Consider the following 20,893-nt stretch of genomic DNA (forward strand, 5'->3'; position numbering starts at 1 on the left):
GAAATTTCTATGCAGAACCCAAATGCTCACAAAAAAATAATAGGAAGTTTCGAGTAAACTTGCATAGGAACGGGCTGCCGCACACGATCCTCCTCCCTATTATATCTTTGCATTTAGCAACATTTTTTCGCCTCCTGTCCCTGTTTTTGCCGAGATTTAAATCAAGATCCAAGCCGCGCAAAACTATCCCTTGGAGCACGCGACACCGTCTCTCTACCTCTGCAGCGGCCGGTGAAGAGTTAACACAAGCCATTCCCTCCCCCCGCCTCTCATTGGCCGGTCTAACAGCCGTCACGAAAGCGGGCGGAGTTCTTCTGAACCAATAGTCGACTGGAGTGGGGCCGCCGCCGCTCTTTCCCGCATCTTCCTCTCGATGGTTCTATCTAGGCCCAGTGTCGGAGGAGGAAGCGGGTGGCTGGTTCCCAAGATGGCGGCGGTAGTGGCTGTTGCTGGGCTCTCTGTGGGGGCGGCCGCCGCTGCCGCCGGATCGCTCTCCAGCTCAGAGGCCAGTTCGTCCAGTGCTCCTGAAGAGGAATTGCTTCCCCTGGACCCGACCGAGGTGAGAAGTCGTCTGGAGAGGAGCGCCCGGCAGTTCCGTAACCGGCGCAAGGTGCTCATTCGGGGGCTGCCCGCAGACATCGCCAACCAGGTATCTGGAGCGGGGCGCAGCGGGGTATGACTGACGGGGCGTGATAGGGTGTTCCTTCCAAGGAAGGGAAAAGCTTCAATGGACGCGGGCGGGAAAGGAGGGGCCGTGGGCGAAGGGGCGGGCGCAAGCAGCAAGCACACTGGATAATCATAGTGCTGATAGTTCTTAATAGGGCTTGCTCTCCCAACCCACGTTGTTAAAGGGGGTGGGTAGGTGAACTGGTCCGTCGGGGGATAAAACCCATAGCATGACTTTTTCTTTTTCTTTCTCTTCTCCCCCCACCCCCCAATGGCTGGACTTGAGAAGAGTTCTAGTGAATTCTGATGTTTGCCCACACCGTCTGATGTAGTGAGCCTTCATCTTTGAAAGCTTATGTTCTAGTGCATTTGGTTATCCTTCAGGGTGTTGCAAGACTTTGCTTGTTATATGACTTTTTTGCTTCGTTTCTGATAAAGGTGGTATTTCACTGTTCTCTGAAGATGATTACAGATGAACAGGCAAAGAATATTATGGTAACCTTAAAAGGCTACTAGATTCAGTGCATTTCTTGTTTCCAGTTGGCAGACAATATATGTATAGTGGGGGGAAAGATCTGTCAGTACTGGATCCAAAAGGCCATGAACTATGAGGGCGTAATAGTAGATCTGTGACACTCCTACACAAGAGTCCAAATGTGCACAAGATAAATAACCCATTTGCAACAGCAGTTGTTGGCAATGACTTATAAGATTACCAGTGACTGCTGTTGTAAATGGATCACTGTTATCTTGTATGCATTTGTGCTCTGCATAGAACTGTGATGCATCTACTTGATAGCCTTCAGGTTACTATTCACACTTCCCCTTCTTAACGTGTGTGTGTGCACACTTGCATCTGCCCCCACTTTCTGCATCTGATAAAATGGTTTCTAATTCACAGGCTATGCCACAATAAATCTATTGGTCTTTAACATGCTACAGGACTTTAAAGGTGTGTTTATTTTTGCTTCAGCAGACTAATATAGCTACTCCTCTGGTATGTGATACTCTTGTGTACTCGTGTTCCTTTTCATATAAAGATTCACTGCCCTAGTGCCTCCGTCAACCTCTGTGATGTTGAGAATGGATCGAGTGTGAAATTTGTCATCGCATCTCAAAATACTTGAATGAGTTGAGGGTCACTGAATGAAACTGATTGGCAATAATTTTAGCACAGAAAAATAAAATTACTATGAATGTGAATATTTATATACCACTTTTCAACAAAAATTTCCAAAATGGTTTAAGGTAAAATGTGCCATCAAGTCAATTTCTACTCCTGGCGCCCACAGAACCCTGTGGTTTTCTTTGGTAGAATACAGGAGGGGTTTGTTATTGCGTCCTCCTGTACAATATGAGATTATGCCTTTCAGCATCTTCCTATATCGCTGCTGCCCAAAATAGTACCAGCAGGGATTCGAACTGGCAATCTTCTGATTGTCAGTCAAGCATTTTTCTGCTGTGCCATTAGGTGGCTATAAAGTGGTTTACATAGATATAAATAAATGAATAAAATGGCTTCCTGTCCCCAAAGGGCTCACAATCTTAAAAAGAAACATAAGATAGACATCAGTAGTGGCCACTGGAGTGATGCTGTGCTGCGGTTGGATAGGACCACTTGCTCTCCCCCGCTATATAAAGAGAATCACCACTTTTTAAAAAGTGCCTCTTAGCTCAGTTAGCAGCACATGTTCACATGGCACGGTATTAGACAATGAAGGCTCTTCTCCACATGTAAAACTAACCATACTCTACATTTTAAGGAAAATAATGGTTGTGCTTCTTATAGAACAGCAGCAATCCAGTAATACTTGCTGTCTGGAAAAGCAGCCATGGGGTGGATGTTGTTGGGGAATGGTAAGGAGCTAAGGTGCTGGTTTCTTCTGCTGTGTGTTTAAACATGTATATGTCTCTAAGAAGATGCTTTCCAGGGCATAACCTGCAGGCACATGATGCAATAAATCTGCTGATGCTAATAGGTCTATGTACCTGCACAGGAGACTGTCTGGCAACTTTGTATATCTTAACGTGTTTAGGAGTAGTATATAAACTTAATAAATCAGTGCACCTCTTGGGTTTTATCTAGAGAGACCTGGGGGAGATGGCTGAAATGTTACTGTGCACACTGTACACACATGAAAAACCTCTTCAAAAAAGGCAACAAAAATATTGTCTTGGTAAATAGGATGGATGAATCGTGTGTATTTAACTTTTATATAGCAGACAGTCTTTAAAAGGACTCTATGTATACTATTTTGTGAAATACAGATTTTTTTGTTTGCAACCTCTTATAATATTTGTGAGGGAGAAAAGTTGGGTAAAAGAGGTTAGACAAATTCAAAAGAGGATGGGACTACAGATGGTTATCAACTACAGTAGCTGAATGGAACTGGGCAAACAAATATGGTACCAAGCATCTGGTACCTCAGAGTACCAGATGCTTGGGAGAAACTGTGGGAAATATCTTTCATACCCTGTCTATAAGCTTCTTGGAGGTATCTGACTGACCACTACTGTATTATAAACAAAATCTTGGACTAGCTGGACTCTTGGTCAGATTCAGTAGTGCTGTTCTTCATGTTCTTGCATACTTAGCATTTATACACAAATTCAGAGCATTTAATATGCATTATTCCATCAGTCCTTACAAAAGCATTGTAAGGTAGGCCACTATTTTGTTGCAACTTAGAGAATAGTTTGCACTAAGGCCAGGGAGTTTTGGCCTTGCACTCTTAGCTACACTAACTCTCAGGTGGTAAGGCAGAACTCCCTTCTCCCAAATAAAGATGACATGGGACTATAGGATCCCTGAAGTGTGTATTGGAAATGAGGTGGGGACTCTGAAATTGAGGTGGAGGGAACTTTAGGAAATTACTTAGTAGGAAATGGGGAGGAGGAACAGGATTCTGGAAACTCTTAAAGAAGTTTCAGAGAGGGGAGAAGAGCTCATCTTGTGGTAGTGAGAATGAATTGTCCCCTTTGCTAAGCAGAGTCTGCCCTGGTTGCATTTGAATGGGAGACAAAATGTGAGCACTGTAAGGTATTCCCCTTAGGGCAGGGGTCCCCAACCTGCGGCCCTCCAGATGTTGCTGAACTACAATTCCCATCATCCCAGCTACAATAAATTGTAGCTGGGGGTGATGGGAATTGTAGTTCAGCAACACGTGGAAGGCCGCAGGTTGGGGACCCCTGCCTTAGGGCATAGGTTCTCAGACTTGGGTCCCCAGATGTTGTTGGACTACAGCTCCCATCACCCCCCTGTTTGAGAACCCCTGCCTTAGGGGACAGGACCATAGCTCAGTGGAAGAGCATCTGCATGCTTGCATGCAGAAGGTCCCAGTTTTGCTTGCTGGCATCTCCAGGTAGGGCTGAGGGAGCCTCCTGCCTGGAACTCTGGAGAGCTGCTTCCAGTCAGTGTAAATACTAAGCTAGATGGACTAGCTTAGATATACTAGCTTAGGTCTGACTTGGTATAAGGCAGCTCCACAGGTTCCTAAACCTGGAGTTATGTAAATACTGGGCTTTACTATGATGACATCAGTTTGTTTACTTACTTTAATTTTAATTTGATTTGTATACTGCTCCTCCAAAATGGCTCAATGTGTTTACAACAAATAAGAACAATTAAAATCAAAACTAAATCAATTAAACAATTAAACTTAACAGAAGTATCAAAGACATGTTCCTGTTCAGAGGAGCCTACAATTTAAACTTCAATAGAGGGGGAGGGGCAAGAGAAAGACAAGGGCTTGAGAGAACTGATAGGGAGAGGAGAGATGAGTATTTGTGGGTAATGTGTTTTCTGCTGTAAAGAGGGGAGGCACTACTTCTGGCCAGTATTGGAGTGGAGAAAGCTGATCATGTACTGTTCTTCTGTTTGAAGAATGGATAGCTACAGGCTAGTATGATCCCTAGAAGAACTGTGTTGTTTAAACCGTGGACTCAACTAATACCTCTAGGCAAGGCATGGATTCTTTTCTGGCTGATTTTAAAAAAACCCTCTATCTTGTTCAGTTTCTACTCTTGGTGCATATCCAGTAGCTATCTAGACACTGAGATGTCTTGCAAATTCAGCAGTAGATTTCCCATTCATGTCACCTGGAGTTTGTTCTGCTTTTAGCACTGTGCTCCTTCTCTGCAGTTAATTTGCTAGGTGTGTTGGTAACCACACTGAGTTGTGCTCTGCGTGGCAACAAATTAATATCTAACTTCCTTACAAAGTCCATTCCTCTTGCATGTCACGAGAAACAGTAGCATCACAGGCATGCCTGTGAACTAGCTACTTCCACTTGGAATACAGCAAGAGAATCTAGTAGTTGGGAGAAAAGTTGGAACTATCCTTGCATTACAGAGAAAACAAACTGTGTTTGGAGAAGGCTAGGGAAGCAGAGAGAAGATAGTTCAGGTAGTTGGGGCTTGGGCCAAGGAGAGGTGAAGTGTAGGTGCCTGATCTAAAGGTTTGGTAGGCTGGTAAAGGGGCCAATGTCACATTAAGGCTTAGGCTATGGCCATATGTTAGTAGATCCTATTTGTGGAGTAAGAATCACTAAAATTGATGAGGAAACTAAACAGGAATTTGGCTAGCACTGATATGTATCTTGTATTATAGCACTATCAGTGTGTATAAGCAAAACCTATCATTTTTTGACGGGGGGGCATCGAAGTGCAGGGGTGGGGGAGAGATGGGTGAAGGAAAGGTGATGTGAGCAAGAAGTAACCCAGGTAGTCATGGTATATTGCTATGGGATGTATGTGTCTAAACATATTGACAAAAGCTAGTAGAAGACAGGTATCTGGCCCTAACTCCTCCAAGCAATAAGAAGTCAAAGCTAGTAACACACAGGGGTGCAAATGACTGAAGTAGGGTATAGAGGAGAAATTGGGCTGGTGGCACCATATAGTCACTGTGGTTTAGGTGAAAGGTTATGGTTTGAACTTACAGGTGTTGGTGTTGAGGGAGAGGGTAAGGGCTCGCCTAGAAATCTGACCCACCGAAATGAATTGATTCTCACTAGTCAGGGCTGAGTTTGTTCTGTAGCTATTGCGTACATGCACAACATTCAGCATCCTGGGTGTCAATTCTAAACTTCAAGATAGAAGCAAGCTAGGTTTGAAATTAAGTAGGTAATGCCCAGTAAAATTTTAGAATGAATTGTGCAAGATAAGCAAGGGTACACGAATGCAAATTTAACTTGCTTGCTTTATATAGGACTGAGAGTTCATTTCTTTTGGCACAGTCTATTTTGAATGCAAAGTTTTTGTGCACGTGGTGCCAACAAGCCATTCTGCAAATGCTCTTGTTCTGCACACATATTCCATTTTAATGCCTTGTTCTGAATTTTATTTGCATGGTAGAGATCCATGTCTGAGGGAAGGGGAGAATTTTCCATGCAGGGCACAGAAACTGTATCCCCTGAACACTGAAAACATTGCAAGTATGTTTTTTAAGCCTGCTTATTTTTCTTTCCTTTTCCCATCAGTAAAGGCTAGAAAGTTGCTTCCCTTCCTTTAAAGAATGAAAACTGGGTTTGTGAGTACATAGCCTCTTTCAGATACCAGATTCCTCCTGATACCAGAAGAGAAAAAACCTAGACTGTAGGTCTGTATTAGACTGGGGATGAGGCCATCACTTAGTCATAGAGCATCTACTTTACATGTGGGAGGGGAACTCATCTGAAACCCTGGAGAACTGCTGCCTGTTGGCATAGAAATTGCTGAGCTAGATGGGCCAATAGTCTGATTCTGTATAAGCCAGCTTCCTATGTATTGTAGGTCTGCACTTATTTGTCTTGTTTAAAAGATACATAGCTTGCTTTTCAGGAATATAGTATTGGCAAAGCAGCCAGCAACAATAGTTATAGGGAATAATTATGAAAAAGTAAAGTGTGCCATCGAGTCGGTGTTGACCCCAGCGACCACAGAGCCATGAAACTATGCTAAAAGAGGTTAAACTAAAAGCTGTGTCAGACAGAAGGGTCTTGAAATCATGCTCAAAAGTAGCAAAAGTGAGAGTCTGAACTTCCCCAGGGAAAGAATTCCAAAGCTGTGACACCACCACAGAGAAGGCCCTGTTCCTGGTTTTTGCCAGTTGGATTTGTTTCAATGGCAGGGCAGAGAACAGGTTTTGCAAGACTGATAGTAAAACCCAGGTAGGCCCATATACGTAAATGTAATCCTTGAGGTAATCGGACCTCAGACGGTGTAGGGTTTTAAGGGTTAATGACAATGCTTTCACTTTGGCCCAGAAATTAACCAATAACCAGTGCAAGGCATACAAGATCAGTATCGTGCCACAAGAGCCTCACAAGCATCCATATTTTGCATGAGGTGCAGTTTCTGGACTGTCTTCAAAGATATGTCGAACTCATTACAGTAACCTGACCAGGATGTGACAGAGGTCAGTTCTGCTTCTTTAAGGTGGGTCAAAGCTGGTGATGTCCACTCCTAGCAACTAGCATCTCTTGGATATTCTGTGATAATGTCAAGTCTAGAAGAACTCCTAAACTGCGAACTTAATCCTTTGGGGGAGTGCTGGCCCATCTAGAACAGGGTGCACATCACCACCCAGATCAACAGGCTTTCTAACTCAGAGCACTTATTTCTTGTCTGGATTAGGTTTCTGCTTGTTTGGCCTCTTCCATACCAGAACTGCCTCCAGATACTGGTTCAGGGTTTCTTTTGGGAAACAACTGGGGTCAGTTGGAAATGAGAGAGAGTGCATGCGAGCTGGGTTCATCAGCATATTGGTGTCACTTCAGCCCAAATCTCTGAAAGACCTCTTCTATCTTGAATAGAATGGGGGATAAAATAGAGCCTCAGTAAGTTGTCGCAGAAGGATACCACGGAACATGGTACTGAAAACTGTGGAAAGTTCCAGGAGAATAAATAGTCTTAGGCTCCCTATTTCCTGATGAAAATCATCTACCAAGGCAACCAAAGTTGTTTCCTTAATGCCTTGACTATGGCCTTGCAAATCATTATCTTGAGTTTGGTTCCACACATTTGTTGTATGGAAGAGACTTCTCTTATCTTAGCTTGTAAAATGTTGAGTCTTAATTTTAACAATTTCCAACAAATTTGGCACAATAAGTGACTTATTTGCAGAGATGTAGGCTTTTCTGGAAAAAATTCCCCATGCAAATTCCCTCTCATTTGCCTAAAATCTACATTTTTTCTTCAGATTTACTATACAAATCTTCCTGAAGCCCTAAATATATTGTGATCTGATTTGATATTATTGTTTGACCTATTAATACAGTAAAAACAAAAGAAAAAGCACCTCCACTATATTACTTTCCTCTCACTTTATCTAATGAGCTTTTCAAGTAGTCGAGCAGAAATTTTAGAAATGGAAATGGGGGGAAACCGTATGAGAGAACTTTCCAGAAACGTTTCCACCCCATACATTTACTTATATGTTGTGTATCTGCCCTGCAAAGAAAATCTATTATTTTAAATAGCAGATCCATATACATGCTGAGATTCCTGTTTGAAAGTTACTGTACTGAAACTAGTTGTGCAGTATACAAACTTCCTGTGTAGATTTTACTTCTTAAGTTGCATCTTGAAAACAGGCATAATATGACACAGTGGAAATTGGCTGGCTGTGAGCAAGGGCTGCGTATCCATAGGGCAAACAAGCAGTCAGGGGTTTCTTCATACGGGGGGCCTGTTGCAGGGTGGGAAATCGAAAACATAGTGCAAGTCACTTTTCTTCCTTGAGCTGGAAGGTCGCTTTCAGGGACCATCAAATTGAGCAGGAAACTAAAGTTATTTGTGGATCACTTAAGGCCAGACTAGAAGATATGTCTATCATGTAATTGGGATCTGTGCCCCCCCACCCCCGATCTAAATAGCAGCTGCACAGGCCCCAAGTTGTAATCGAACCACAAGGGGAACTTTAACCCTCTGCCCTTTATGATCCCATTTTGTCTAGTTTGGCCTTAGAGCAAGGTAAAGTGTGTCACTGAGTACTCAGTGATTTCCTCCCCCAGCTCACAATGGCTGCTCTTTTTCCTGAAGAAATGCTTCTATTGGTGCTAGTGGCAGCTTTTTTCCTTGACAAATAGCAGCTGGGGGGGGGGGCAACAATTTGGTGTGGGATCATGGGAGAGGCAAAGGCTTAAAGCCCCATCCTCCCACACTGCAGATCCTTGACAGATTGAGACCTTGCATAGCTACTGTTTATGTTTGAAAAATCAAGTATGAAGGCTCCAGTTACACGATAAGCATCTTGTCTAGTTTGCCTTTAAGACCGGGTAAACTCAGTGCATGTATGTGCACTTAAATGAAGTTTTTACTTGTTGATCTTTTGTATGCCTGCCAATACTTAGTTCAGTTTCAGAAGGTCATCATGACTGTTTCCTGCTAAATAGTACTCAGACCTGATGGGATAGTTGATGAATACACTATCCTATCTGCTGCCTTTGGCTACTTAGTGGATGAGATGCTAGGGATGTATGACAGTTAATAATGCTGATCTTGGTTTTTTGCTTATTAGCTGAGTCATCAAGATGTGAAGCACCTTGTCCATTTGGAATCCTCAAGGATCCAGCATATTGGCTCCTGATTCTGCTCCATTGCCCTAAAGGCAAAGAAGCACATGAGCTCTTCCTCAGCCTCTCAAGGGATGGCACAGGACTATGCACAAGAAAGTAATGAGAAGGCAACTGCTTGAGACCACAGCCTTGGCATTGTTTAGCTGGCAAAGGTTAACAATAAGTTAACCTCTTCTGGTGGTAGCCAAACTGGATTCTGTGCCAAACTTCCTCTGGGGAAGTGCAAGCTCATGGTAGCTGGATCATGGAACTGGTGATAAAGTATGAAGGTACCCTGAGAACCTCTCCCAAGCAGGGAATTAAACTGAACACCTGACTGACATGTCTTGGAGATGTCACTTGAACCCCCCAGAACAGAATTAGAAGAGTGTATTTGAAGGAAATGATGTGGTGGTGTAACAATTTAAAAGATTAACTAACAATGTAAACTTAATTTTTTTTTAACTAAAGGCCTGATTAAACAGGTATGTCTTCAGTTGTTCCTTAAAAGCAACCAGAGATGGGGTTCTGTGAAACTGAAATGAACATGTGACTGGCTGGATCTATGTTTGCCTACTAGGGCTGTGCATGAGCCGTTCATGCACAAGCTGTTCGTTCCCTGCAGCCTCCGTGCGGCATTGGTATGTACATGGCCAGCATGCATGTGTGCTGGCCATGTGTGTGCCGATGCTGTGTAGAGGCTGCAGGAAACAGTGCCGCAGCCTTGTTCGGCCCTTTGGAGAACAGGTGTTGCCAACAGAAAAGCGGCAGGGTGGGGGTGAGCAGGTAAGGAGCTCCTTACCTGCTTTTTAAGGGAACTGCTTCCCACCCTGTTGGAAGCTTTCTCACCCTGTTGAATGCTGGTGCCTAAGGTGGTCCAGTGCTTCCCAGAGGAGATGCTGATCCGGCTCATGCACATCCCTATTGCCTATCACCATTGTTGTTCAGCTGGAGTGAAACTCATGAGGAGTGAAACTCATGAGGAGTCATGTCATTCATGAAGAGATAAGATGTGTGATTGCATGTGTTTCGTTTCAATTTCCTCTCCAATCACTAGGAACATAGGAAACTGCCATATAATGAGTCAGACCATTGGTCCATCTAGCTCAGTATTGGCTACACAGACTGGCAGCGGCTTCTCCAAGGTTGCAGGCAGGAATCTCTCTCAGCCCTATCTTGGAGATGCCAGGGAGGGAACTTGAAACCTTCTGCTCTTCCCAGAGTGGCTTCATCCCCTGAGGGGAATATCTTGCAGTTCTCACACATCAAGGCTTACATTCATATGCAACCAGAGCAGACCCTGCTTAGCTATGGGGACAAGTCATGCTTGCTACCACAAGACCAGCCCTCTAAGGCGTGCGCACGTGCATGTGCTCACAAGTTTTCTGATGTCCGCTCAGTTAATTTTAGGCTGGTCTTGTGGTAGCAAGCATGACTTGTCCCCTTAGCTAAGCAGGGTACACCCTGGTTGCATATGAAAGGGAGACTTGATGTGTGAGCACTGTGAGAGATTCCCCTTGGGATGGAGCTGCTCTGGGAAGAGCAGAAGGTTCCATGTTCCCTCCCTGGCTTCTCCAAGACAGGGCTGAGAGAGATTCCTGTCTACAACCTTGGAGAAACTGCTGCCAGTCTGTGAAGGCAATACTGAGCTAGATGGACCAATGGTCTGACTCAGTATATGGCAGCTTCCTATGTGCCTATGAATTAGGAAGGCCCCACTCTGACTGCAGGTGTGCACACAGTTCTTTGTTACTGCCACCCCCAAAAAAACTCATTCCACACAGAGATGAAAAAAATTAGAGGGACCACTGTCTCCAATGATGTTTCAAGCCTGTACCCTGTAGTGGAGCGAGTTGCCTGATCAGTAAGGACAATAGAGTGTTGTAGGAAATCCTCACTGTGGACATTTGCATTGTTGCATAGAAATGGCTTAACAGCCCACCAGGTAAATGTTTGACCCTGTGACCTGTCCTCATTGTTTGGGTGGGATCACTTGATTTCCCAGCTCTGTTGGTTGCTGCTAAAGTATCACAGGCAGGCTTCTGGAAATGCTTTTAGCTGGTATCCCTGCCTTTTCGGAGTGTAAACACCCTGTCCCCAGGGTTTGGCAGGGCTTATGCTGGAGGAGTGCACTGTGGTGTTGGAGTGTTTCAAACTGCCTCCAAGGCACATTTAGAACAGGATCTTGCTTGTCCATTTATTCATGAGGCTTCCCTTTGAGGCGTTTGGTCTCATGGCCAGAGCATGGAGCCAGCTGGCTTTCAGGGAGGGTGTGACCTTGAGCAAGGTTGATTCCTCTTCCTGAAAAGGAGATAATCACTGTGTGTGTGGTGTGGGTGTGTGTGTGAACTATGCAGCTTAGAGGTAATAAATTATCTCCCTACCATCTCACCTCAAGATGGTGTCTTGAGTAATAAGTGAAAGTGCTGCCTCAGGCAGCAGTAAAGCACATGCTAAATACCTGCTTCTCAGAAATAAAACTAGTTTTGGAGGGGGGTGGTTTCCCATAGTGCTGGCAATTCTTGCTGATGATTACTTTGTTGTGGTGCTGTTCAGCCATTGCAGTGCAGGGGTGTGGGGAGGTTGGTTGCGGGCCTGGGACAGGCTGCCCCTGCCTGCGAAGGCAGGCAGGGGCCACATGCCCACCCCTTGCCCCAACATCAGGAGCAACACTGGGGCACAGATATGTGGCCCCTCGCCCATCTGGCCACACATTGTTTGCCAGCTGGGTGGTGCTTTCTTCCCCCCTTGCTCATAGTGAGGGAGAGAAAGGAAACAGCTAGCCAATGAACAAAGTGCTGGCAGAGGGCGAGGGGCCATGAGTCAATCTCTCCCAGCCAGCAAGTGCTTTGTTCACTAGGTTGGGTGCAGGGATGGTGGTGTAAATGGGTGCCCTTGCAGTCCCTGGATGCTGGTGGCCCAAGGACATTTCCCCGCCTCATCTGATAGGAACATAGGAAGCTGCCACATACTGAGTCAGACCATTGGTCTATCTAGCTCAGTGTTGTCTTCACAGACTGGCAGCGGCTTCTCCAAGGTTGCAGGCAGGAATCTCTCTCAGCCCTCTCTTGGAGAAGCCAGGGAGGGAACATGAAAACTTCTGCTCTTCCCAGAGCGGCTCCATCCCCTGAGGGGAATATCTTGCAGTGCTCACAAATAAAGTCTCCCTTTCATATGCAGCCAGGGTGGACCCTGCTTAGCTAAGGGGACAAGTCATGCTTGCTACCACAAGACCAGCTCTCCTGATGGTGGCTTAGCCACCCCTGCAGTGCTATTTTAGCACAGGGCAATTGCTCGCTCTGCTCATTCTTTCCCTAAAGGATCTTGTCCATTTTAAAGCTCTTGCTGAATCAATGTCTGATGAAAATAATAGATCATATTGCTTGGTGAATTCAGGCAAGGGTGTCCAGTGGAGTTTTGCTCCTTCTCCTTTTCCTGTGTAAAACGTGGTCACTTAAGGGTCAAGAGAGCTCTTCAGAAACTGTACTAGCTGAAAGTGTGCTGATTCTAGGGCTGAATGTGTACTGGGTTTAAACGCAGTGCCACCCAAGTCTTGCTCTGGATCAGTGGAGAAGAATGCCATTCTGGAAACAAAAGTCCCCTGGGCTTGTCCTTTTTATTTAGGATCTGAGAAGGTGTGAACTTTGAATGTTAGCAGTGTAATGTATAGATTGAGTTGAATTGGAAAACACACCTTTGTTTCTTGCCCGGAGTGCACTAGGGCACAACCCAAGATAAACCACAGTGAAATGGAAAAACCTTTTGGAGGTTCACAAACAAAGTGTTATGCAAAAAAGAACCCCAGATGAAAACTAACAATTAGTATATATAAATAGATTGGATCATGTGATCCCACAATTTAATCATCTGTGTATATTAAATGTCATTTCATCAGTATCAAGATACTGATCCCAATTGCTAAAAAAAACCCATCTAATAAACACACACTAAAAACACACATAAAAGTCATATATAAATGTATCAACAAAGTCTCATTAAAAGTCCAGAAATTCTCTTTGAAGGTATATCTCGACTTGTATAGTTGGAGTCTGTGCATGGTCCTTAATCCAGTTCCATGTATCTGTCCCAAGTTTTTACTATGCAGTGCCACCAAGTGTTGAACAATGTGTTCAATGTTCTTTTATATTGGGGCACAATACAATATTTATATTGGGGCACAATCGTATTGTTGAAATGACATTATTTAATAACTATAGTTGATTAAATTGTGTGATCACATGATCCAATCTGTTTATATATACTGATTGTTAGTTTCCATTTGGGTTTTGTTTGTTTTTGCATAACACAACCCAAAATAAAACAGATCTAAAAAATAAAAAATCCCCTAGCGAAACTGTGCCTGCAGATGCTACAAGAATCATTTGATCATGTGGTAAATGGCCAGAATTGACAAAATTTGTTTCTGGATAATCCAGTTTCACGAAAGCATTGGTGGAACAGGGCATTCCTCTGCAGGCAAAAACAGTTAATACCAGGTGTTTGATCTGCTGTTGCCAGGAACATAATTGGAGATGGGAGGAACAAATGTATCTTCCCCAAGGGAAGGGGCCCTGCCTGCTCAGTGACAGCTTGCTGTTCCTTCTACCTCTCCTACTGCTCCAAAGGAGATGGTGAATTACAGGGGTCCGTCTTCATATTTTGTCCCAGGGCCCACTCCAACCTTGCTACACCCCTGGCTGTTGCTGTTTTGTGGTGTCCTATTTAATACCCATATTGAGTTTAAAGCTTTTATAAGGAGCTCTAATTTTTTGTCACATTCTCACTCAAACTATTGCAGCTCTGCACACATGCTGAATACCAGAGAATGAGCCAGTAAGCCATTCTCAGTTTCAGGTATCTGGCTTATTTGGGGAAATAATCCTGCTTTGCACAATGAAGTGTTCCTACTCAAGTAATTCTGGGTCTGTGGTAGCAGTTACCAAACAGATCTTGACTGGCTTACTATGCCTTCACAATAAAAACACATCTATCTTTTTTTGCTATCTGTCCTGTAATAACTGCTTGGAGAACTTGATTATCCCATTTGCTCAGGAAACTACTTGTTGAGAGAGCCTTAGGGGCACAGCATAGGTCACTTCTCTGCACAGTTGGTTGCTGCCATGTTACTCAGCATTGGCTTTCCACAGCAGTCAGTCTTGCAAGATACAATCATAGGAACATAGGAAGCTGCCATATACTAAGTCAAACCATAGGTCCATCTTGCGTAGTATTATCTATACAGTCTGGCAGCGGCTTCTCCAAGGTTGCAAGGTCCCTATCTTGGAGATGCCGGGGAAGGAACTTGGAGCCTAGATGCTCTTCCCAGAGCGGCTCCATCCCCTAAGGGGAATATCTTACAGTGCTCACACTTCTAGTCTCCCTTTCATATGCAACCAGGGCAGACCCTGCTTAGCTTAAGGGGACACGTCATGCTTGCCAGTACTACAAGACCAGCTCTCTCATTTAGCTCATGTGTTTAATTAGTTTGCAATAGTTGAAAACATTTCCTTAAAAACAAATTTGCTTTTTCTAGGGGTTTGAGGAACTTGGGGGCCAAGATGTATTTGATTGTTTCAAAAGAAGTGCTAACTTCTGCAACTTTGAACCGAGATTGAGAAGCTTGAAGAGTAAAGCCAGCTGGTGTTCGGTGTGAGGCTTCGAGTGTATGCACCTTGAATTGTGCCAAATCTTTAGACTTCTGTTCAACAAGAGGGAACTGTTCAGGCCAGTTCAGTGACAACTTGAAGCATTGTGTGCCATGTTCAGTTGGCCTTTGTTTGTTCAGGTCTGTCAGTTAAATATGCAGGCAAGAATTCTAGACATAGGCAATGCTCAAAACATTGATTAGACTTTGCAAGAATTGCTGCCAGGTTTTCTATACCATGAAATGACAGTCTTGTTTCATAATGTTCAGCAATGGTTGGTTCCAGGGATGGGCTGGCTAAAATGCAGCATTTTTGTCTGTTGGGCAGGTTATGTCTTCTGTGGAACTGGAGAAGAAGGTGTCAGGGGAGTCGTTTGTTGAAAGGGTTAATGTTTCACAGCTCTATCTCAAGTGGATTTCTTCTGTTGATTTTATGCAGGAAGTCCATGATCTGCTGAGTGACTACGAGCTTAAGTACTGTTTTGTGGACAAATACAAGGGGACTGGTGAGTAAATTTGTATTAAGGTGTTTTCTTTGCTGTGCGGGTGGGGGGGTGGGGTTGTATGTTCTGCTTAACTCTTTATAGAAAACAATCTGCTGAACTCAGCTAAGATGACAGCATCGTTTCAACTCTCCAGAGTGACCTATGCAACTGAAACAGCTTTCTTTTGTGGGGAGGGGATTTGTCTAACATCTAGTTCCACTCTTCCTGCTTGCTCTCACTAGTGTGATCATCTTGTTTGTCATGGAGCGTCTTGGTCTTACTATCCTTTGTGTGATCTTTCTTCAGTTGTGCACCTTGGACCCTATTTGAGGTGGCTAGCAACTTTGATCGGAAAATTAGAAGCCGAGGGGTATAAAGCCCTATGAGGTTGTGTATGTGCAGCATGGGAGTGTCTATCTTTTGTGGTGGAAACAACAAAGCCTTTGGCTTTTCCTGTTCTCTGCTGAATACTGCTCGCTCTCTCTCTCTCTCTCTCTCTCTCTCTCTGCAGATTGGGCAAGGTCACATTGTATCTGTTACATTATTCAAACACCCTAGTATTTTTCTGCTTTAGAAAGCTCTCATGAACAGGAAGAGCTTCTGGCATGCATGGGGGTTGGCTGCTCTAATGCTAGACCATTCATTCCATCCATCCATCCCAACACAGAATTGGTGAATTGGGGTGCCATAGATAATCTACTTGGGCCCATCACCCTTTGACAGAAAATGTTGTACATCTTTGACAAATACATTTTTTGGAGAAGTAACAGCCCTCCTAGGCAATGGTTGGAGAGGCTTTAGTCATGGTTATCAATCAAGCCTATCCCCCAGATGTGGAGGGCAGAGCAGAGACCAAGGTATTCTCCGCTTTGCATGGTTTGGTATCACTCAGTTTGTAACTAAACTCTTGTCTATTCCTGAAACAGGTTTAACTCTCAGGTCAGACTCTTCCCACATGTGCATCAGTTAGGGTCATCTTAAAGAAAGCATGAATGCATGCAGTGCAGTCTCTTATTAGATGTTCTGCTTGGCTCTTGCCACCAACACCTGTGTGGTTAATGTTTTATTGGAATCAAGAGCTTTTGATCAACTGGAATGAACAGCTGATGAGCGTATTGTTGTCTTCAGAGGGGACAACCTTAGAGGAGAGCTGGTCTTGTGGTAGCAAGCATGACCTGTCCTCTTAGCTAAGCAGGGTCCACCCTGGTTGCATATGAATGGGAGACTAGAAGTGTGAGCACTGTAAGATACTCCCCTTAGAGGATGGAACCATTCTGGGATGAGCAGAAGGTTCCAAGTTCCCTCCTTGGCACCTCCAGATAGGGCTGAGAGAGATTCCTGCCTGCAACCTTGGAGAAGCCACTGCCAGTCTGTGTAGACAATACTGAGCTAGATGGACCAATGGTCTGACTCAGTGTATATGACAACTTCCTATGTTCATCTATCATGTGGCTGCTGCTTGCTCTAATAAACAGCCAGCTCTGAAACTTGGGGCACAATCCCAGTGGCTAACATTCTGAAGGGGTAACAATGACCTGGAGGCCTTGCCTTCCCACTGGTCTGGAAGCTGCTGGATGGATGTTTTCCTCCACAGACAATAGTTGCCACAGAATGGCATGCCAAATAATTAAGAAGCTCCCATTTGCTACAGAAGTAAAAATGTGACTGATCAGAAGAGCTAGACAGGCAAAGCTGTGAGGGCCTCAATGTGTGGTTGAGTCAGTGGAGGGAGGGTTTAGATTTGATAGTCACTAAGGAACATTTAGGGCAAGGCGAGGTGGCCTCTCTTATCTGAGCTAGAAATGGAACACCTTTTAACCTGAATTCTGGGGGAAGGTTGACAGGTACTAGGAAGCATCTGGTTGTAGATTACTCTTCCCCTTTGTGGGATGATGACACACATCTTGTGCCCTCAGAAAATGGGAATAGAGTGTAAGTTAAGCATGTAGACTAAGGAGCCAAACAAACAACCAAGGCTGCAGTCTTGTGCATACTTAGCTGGGAGTAAGCTTCATTGAATGCAGTGGGACATGCTTCCAAGTACGTTCATGGAATTTTACTCTATAGTGTCATAGGAAAAACTCCATGGGAGTGGCAGGGGAACCCACAAAACAAAAGATGTTAAAGTACTGGAAGCCTCAGAACTCAAGATTAGTATGGCCTCTCGTAATAAAGCAATTCAGCATTCAAACATGAAAGGCATTTACATTTGAGGTCCACAAATATATACACCACTGAGCATATCATTCATATATATATATATATATATATATATAGCAAGCATAGAGGGGCTAGAGCGCCGCACTGACCTCACACTGGGTTTTGGAGGCACTTGGAAGTTGTAAGACTTCTTCTCCCTGTCCTTGTTTCTGAATACCTCCCAAACCTGGCACAGTTACAGACGTAAGAGTACTGGACCTAAAATGTAACTCAGCTACATAATAAGTTGTGCTGATCCAGTAAATGTTTTATGCCTTGGTTTAAAGAAGAAAAACCCACTCTCTACAAAGTATTTTATAAAAGCCTCTTGGGAATCAGGTGAATGGGGGCAGGGGGATGGATTAAGATTTTGCATCTCATATGGATTGGTAACTAGTTTTAAAAAATGGTAGAGGGTAAGACTAAATTATAGTTTTGAAAGAAGTAAACATGAGATTTCTCAAGAACCTTATTTCTATAGGACCATCAATGGCATTTTATAGAGGAACAAGAAAAAAGACATAGCTTTTAAGAACTTACAACCTAAAGTCTTAGAGTTGAAGAAGCAACAGAGGGAAGAATGGTAGAAAAGGAAGAGTAAGAAAGGATGAATGTGAGCAATGCAGTTATCTGTAGAATCCGCAGCCAGGGTGAATAGAGAGAGGGAAGTTGCCAAGTTTGTACAGGGCACCAAACCTATTCAGGATGATGAAATCCCAAGCATGTTCTGAAGAGCTCCCAGAAGGCATGTTGTTAAATTGGTGAATCTGTTTAATTGGACTTGTAACTTGTACCATATATATCCAAAGGGCATGGGCTAGATCAGGGATTCTCAACATTGGGTCCCCGGATGTTATTGGACTTCAACTCCCATACTCCCCAGCCAAAGACCACTGTAGCTGGGAATTATGGGAGTTGAAGTCCAATAACATCTGGGGACCCAATGTTGAGAATCCCTGGGCTAGATGATGATGTTAATTTACTTTAGCCCTAGGACTGAAAGCCGGCTTGATTAAAACATGGTGGCTCTTTGGGTACCAGGTGTTGGTGATGAACAGGGAATGGCTTTCTCAATCATGCTGTGCTTGAGAAGGTCCCAAAGGCATCTGGCCACTGTCGAAGACAGTGCCAGAACAGGTAGACTTCCTGTCTGATCCTGCAAGGCAGTTGTCTTGTGTTGTATAGATTTCAAACATGGCATCTACACAGGAGGGCTTCAGACTTTAACTTGTATGCTTGTTGTGGGGTCTCACTTCAGTAGCCTTTACATCCCTACATTTCTTGCAGCTTTCGTCACCGTGTTGAATGGGGAACAGGCAGAATCGGCCATTAAACAATTGCACCTGAGCAAGCTCCGAGACAAGGAAATCACAGTGCAGTTACAACCCACAGATGCCCTCCTGTGCATTGCCAACCTGCCCCAGCTTTACACACAGCAGCAATTTGAGGACCTGGTTCGGCCCTTTGGGAATCTGGAGCGCTGCTTCTTGGTGTACAGTGAGAACACAGGACACTCCAAAGGCTATGGCTTTGTGGAGTACATGAAAAAGGATTCAGCAGCCAGGGCAAAATCTGATCTGCTGGGCAAACAGCTGGGAACACGGACTCTGTATGTTCACTGGACAGATGTCAACCAGTTGACGGTAGACCTTATTCATTCAAAGTGCTTATGTGTAGATAAACTGCCGCACAGTTACAGTGATGTAGAAGAACTGAGTCAGGCCTTCTCTGCCATTTATCCTCCGACATTTTGTCAGGTGAGTTCCTTGGGCCAGTGGGGAGTAGGCTGTCGTTTGTGCCCAGTGCAGCACTTGCAAGAGCCTTAAGGATAGTTTCACTGCAAGACTATGCCTGCCTTCAAATCCCTTTTGCAGGATGACCCTTAAGCAGCACATTTCAGGCTGCTCCTCCTCCCTCCTGAGTGGCAAGCAAGTGCCCTTGAAGTTCAGCCAGCCACACTGTTCCTGTGAATAATGCACCAGAAAGTGCAAGGAGGAAGTTTAGAAGCTTGTTGCTGCTGGAGCTTTCTGCAATTGGAAAATGATTGATCATTTGAGAACATGCTTTATTCCAAAAGCAGGATTCTGTTAATCTATGCTTTCAAGCTGTTTGATAGGTTCTGTTCACGGTACAATATGGCAGGTATTCTGGTGAAGAGCAACACACTTATTGATGGGCTGTGGCATAGCAGCATTTTTGGAAGCCTATGTTCTAAATGCTGCCACAGACTACATAGCCACCTCTTTAGCAGCCGCCTCTGTGGTGGTTCACTCTCCTGCTGCCTACCCTCTATCTACATCCTCCTCTCCGCTGCCACAGTAGTGGTGCCTAAAGCTCCAGGAGCTGCAGTGTGACTCCTAAGCTTTGCCTGACTACTGGTGCTATAAAAACCAGTACTATAAAAACCATGGCCAATGCACTGGGCCATGATTTCTTTATAGTGCCAGCTAGGGATGTGCACGGAACCGCAGAGCTGCGGTCCGGCACTGGGGTGGGGGGTTCCAATAAGGATAGGGGGGGCTTTACTTACCCCTCCCAACAACCGTGCCGTATTTTATTGAGCAATCGGGCGGCAGGATATCTCTCTGCCGTCCACTTCATTCCCCGCTCGGCGGCTCCTCCTCTTGTATACAGAATCGGGCGGCAGGATATCTCCCTGCCGCCCCCTTCAAAACCCCGCTTGGCTGGCGGCCGCCCCCTTCAAACCCCCTGCCACCCCCAAGACCCCTGCCGCCCCCTTCTTGCGAAATCCCTTCCCATTGCAAGAGGGCGGCAGGAGAACTCCCTGCGGTCCCCTTTGCTGGCTTGGCTGCAAATGGCTTCTAAGAAGCCTTTTGCACGCACGTGCGCAAAAGGCTTCTTAGAAGCCATTTGCAGCCAGGCCGGCAAAGGGGAAGGGGATGGCAGGGAGTTCTCCTGCCGCCCTCTTGCAGTGGGAAGGGATTTAGCAAGAAGGGGGCGGCAGGGGTCTTGGGGGCAGCAGGGGGCTTGAAGGGGGCGGCCGCCAGCCGAGCGGGGTTTTGAAGGGGGCGGCAGGGGGCTTGGGGGCAGCAGGGGGCTTGAAGGGGGCGGCCGCCAGCCGAGCGGGGTTTTGAAGGGGGCGGCAGGGAGATATCCTGCTGCCCGATTCTGTATACAAAAGGAGGAGCCGCCGAGCGGGGAATGAAGTGGGCGGCAGGGAGATATCCTGCCGCCCGATTGCTCAATAAAATACGGCGCGGTTGTTGGGAGGGGTAAGTAAAGCCCCCCCGTCCTTATTGGAACCCCCCACCCCATCTTTCCGTACCGGTCTGGAGGCCTTTAGAATGGCCTCCGAACCGGTCCATGCACATCCCTAGTGCCAGCAGCTGGGCAAAGCTTGG

At 45.1% G+C, this 20,893-nt stretch overlaps 1 protein-coding gene across 4 annotated transcripts in view; it reads left to right on the forward strand.

Annotated features, from left to right (window-relative positions):
• The first annotated feature begins 328 nt into the window (after positions 1–328).
• Positions 329–20,893, forward strand: part of RAVER1 (ribonucleoprotein, PTB binding 1) — a 42,811-nt gene continuing 22,246 nt past the window's right edge. Inside the window, exons 1-3 of one of the 4 annotated variants that reach the window (XM_053300003.1) lie at positions 329–649; positions 15,287–15,353; positions 18,819–19,288. In XM_053300003.1, coding sequence (XP_053155978.1) covers positions 374–649; positions 15,287–15,353; positions 18,819–19,288 — 813 coding nt within the window. In that variant the 5' untranslated portion in view covers positions 329–373. The remainder of the gene's footprint in view (positions 650–15,286; positions 15,354–18,818; positions 19,289–20,893) is intronic. The other 3 variants (XM_053300005.1, XM_053300002.1, XM_053300004.1) reach the window with 3 other exon arrangements.

This window comes from Hemicordylus capensis, chromosome 2 (genome assembly GCF_027244095.1).
Source record: "Hemicordylus capensis ecotype Gifberg chromosome 2, rHemCap1.1.pri, whole genome shotgun sequence".
Lineage (NCBI taxonomy): Eukaryota > Metazoa > Chordata > Lepidosauria > Squamata > Cordylidae > Hemicordylus > Hemicordylus capensis.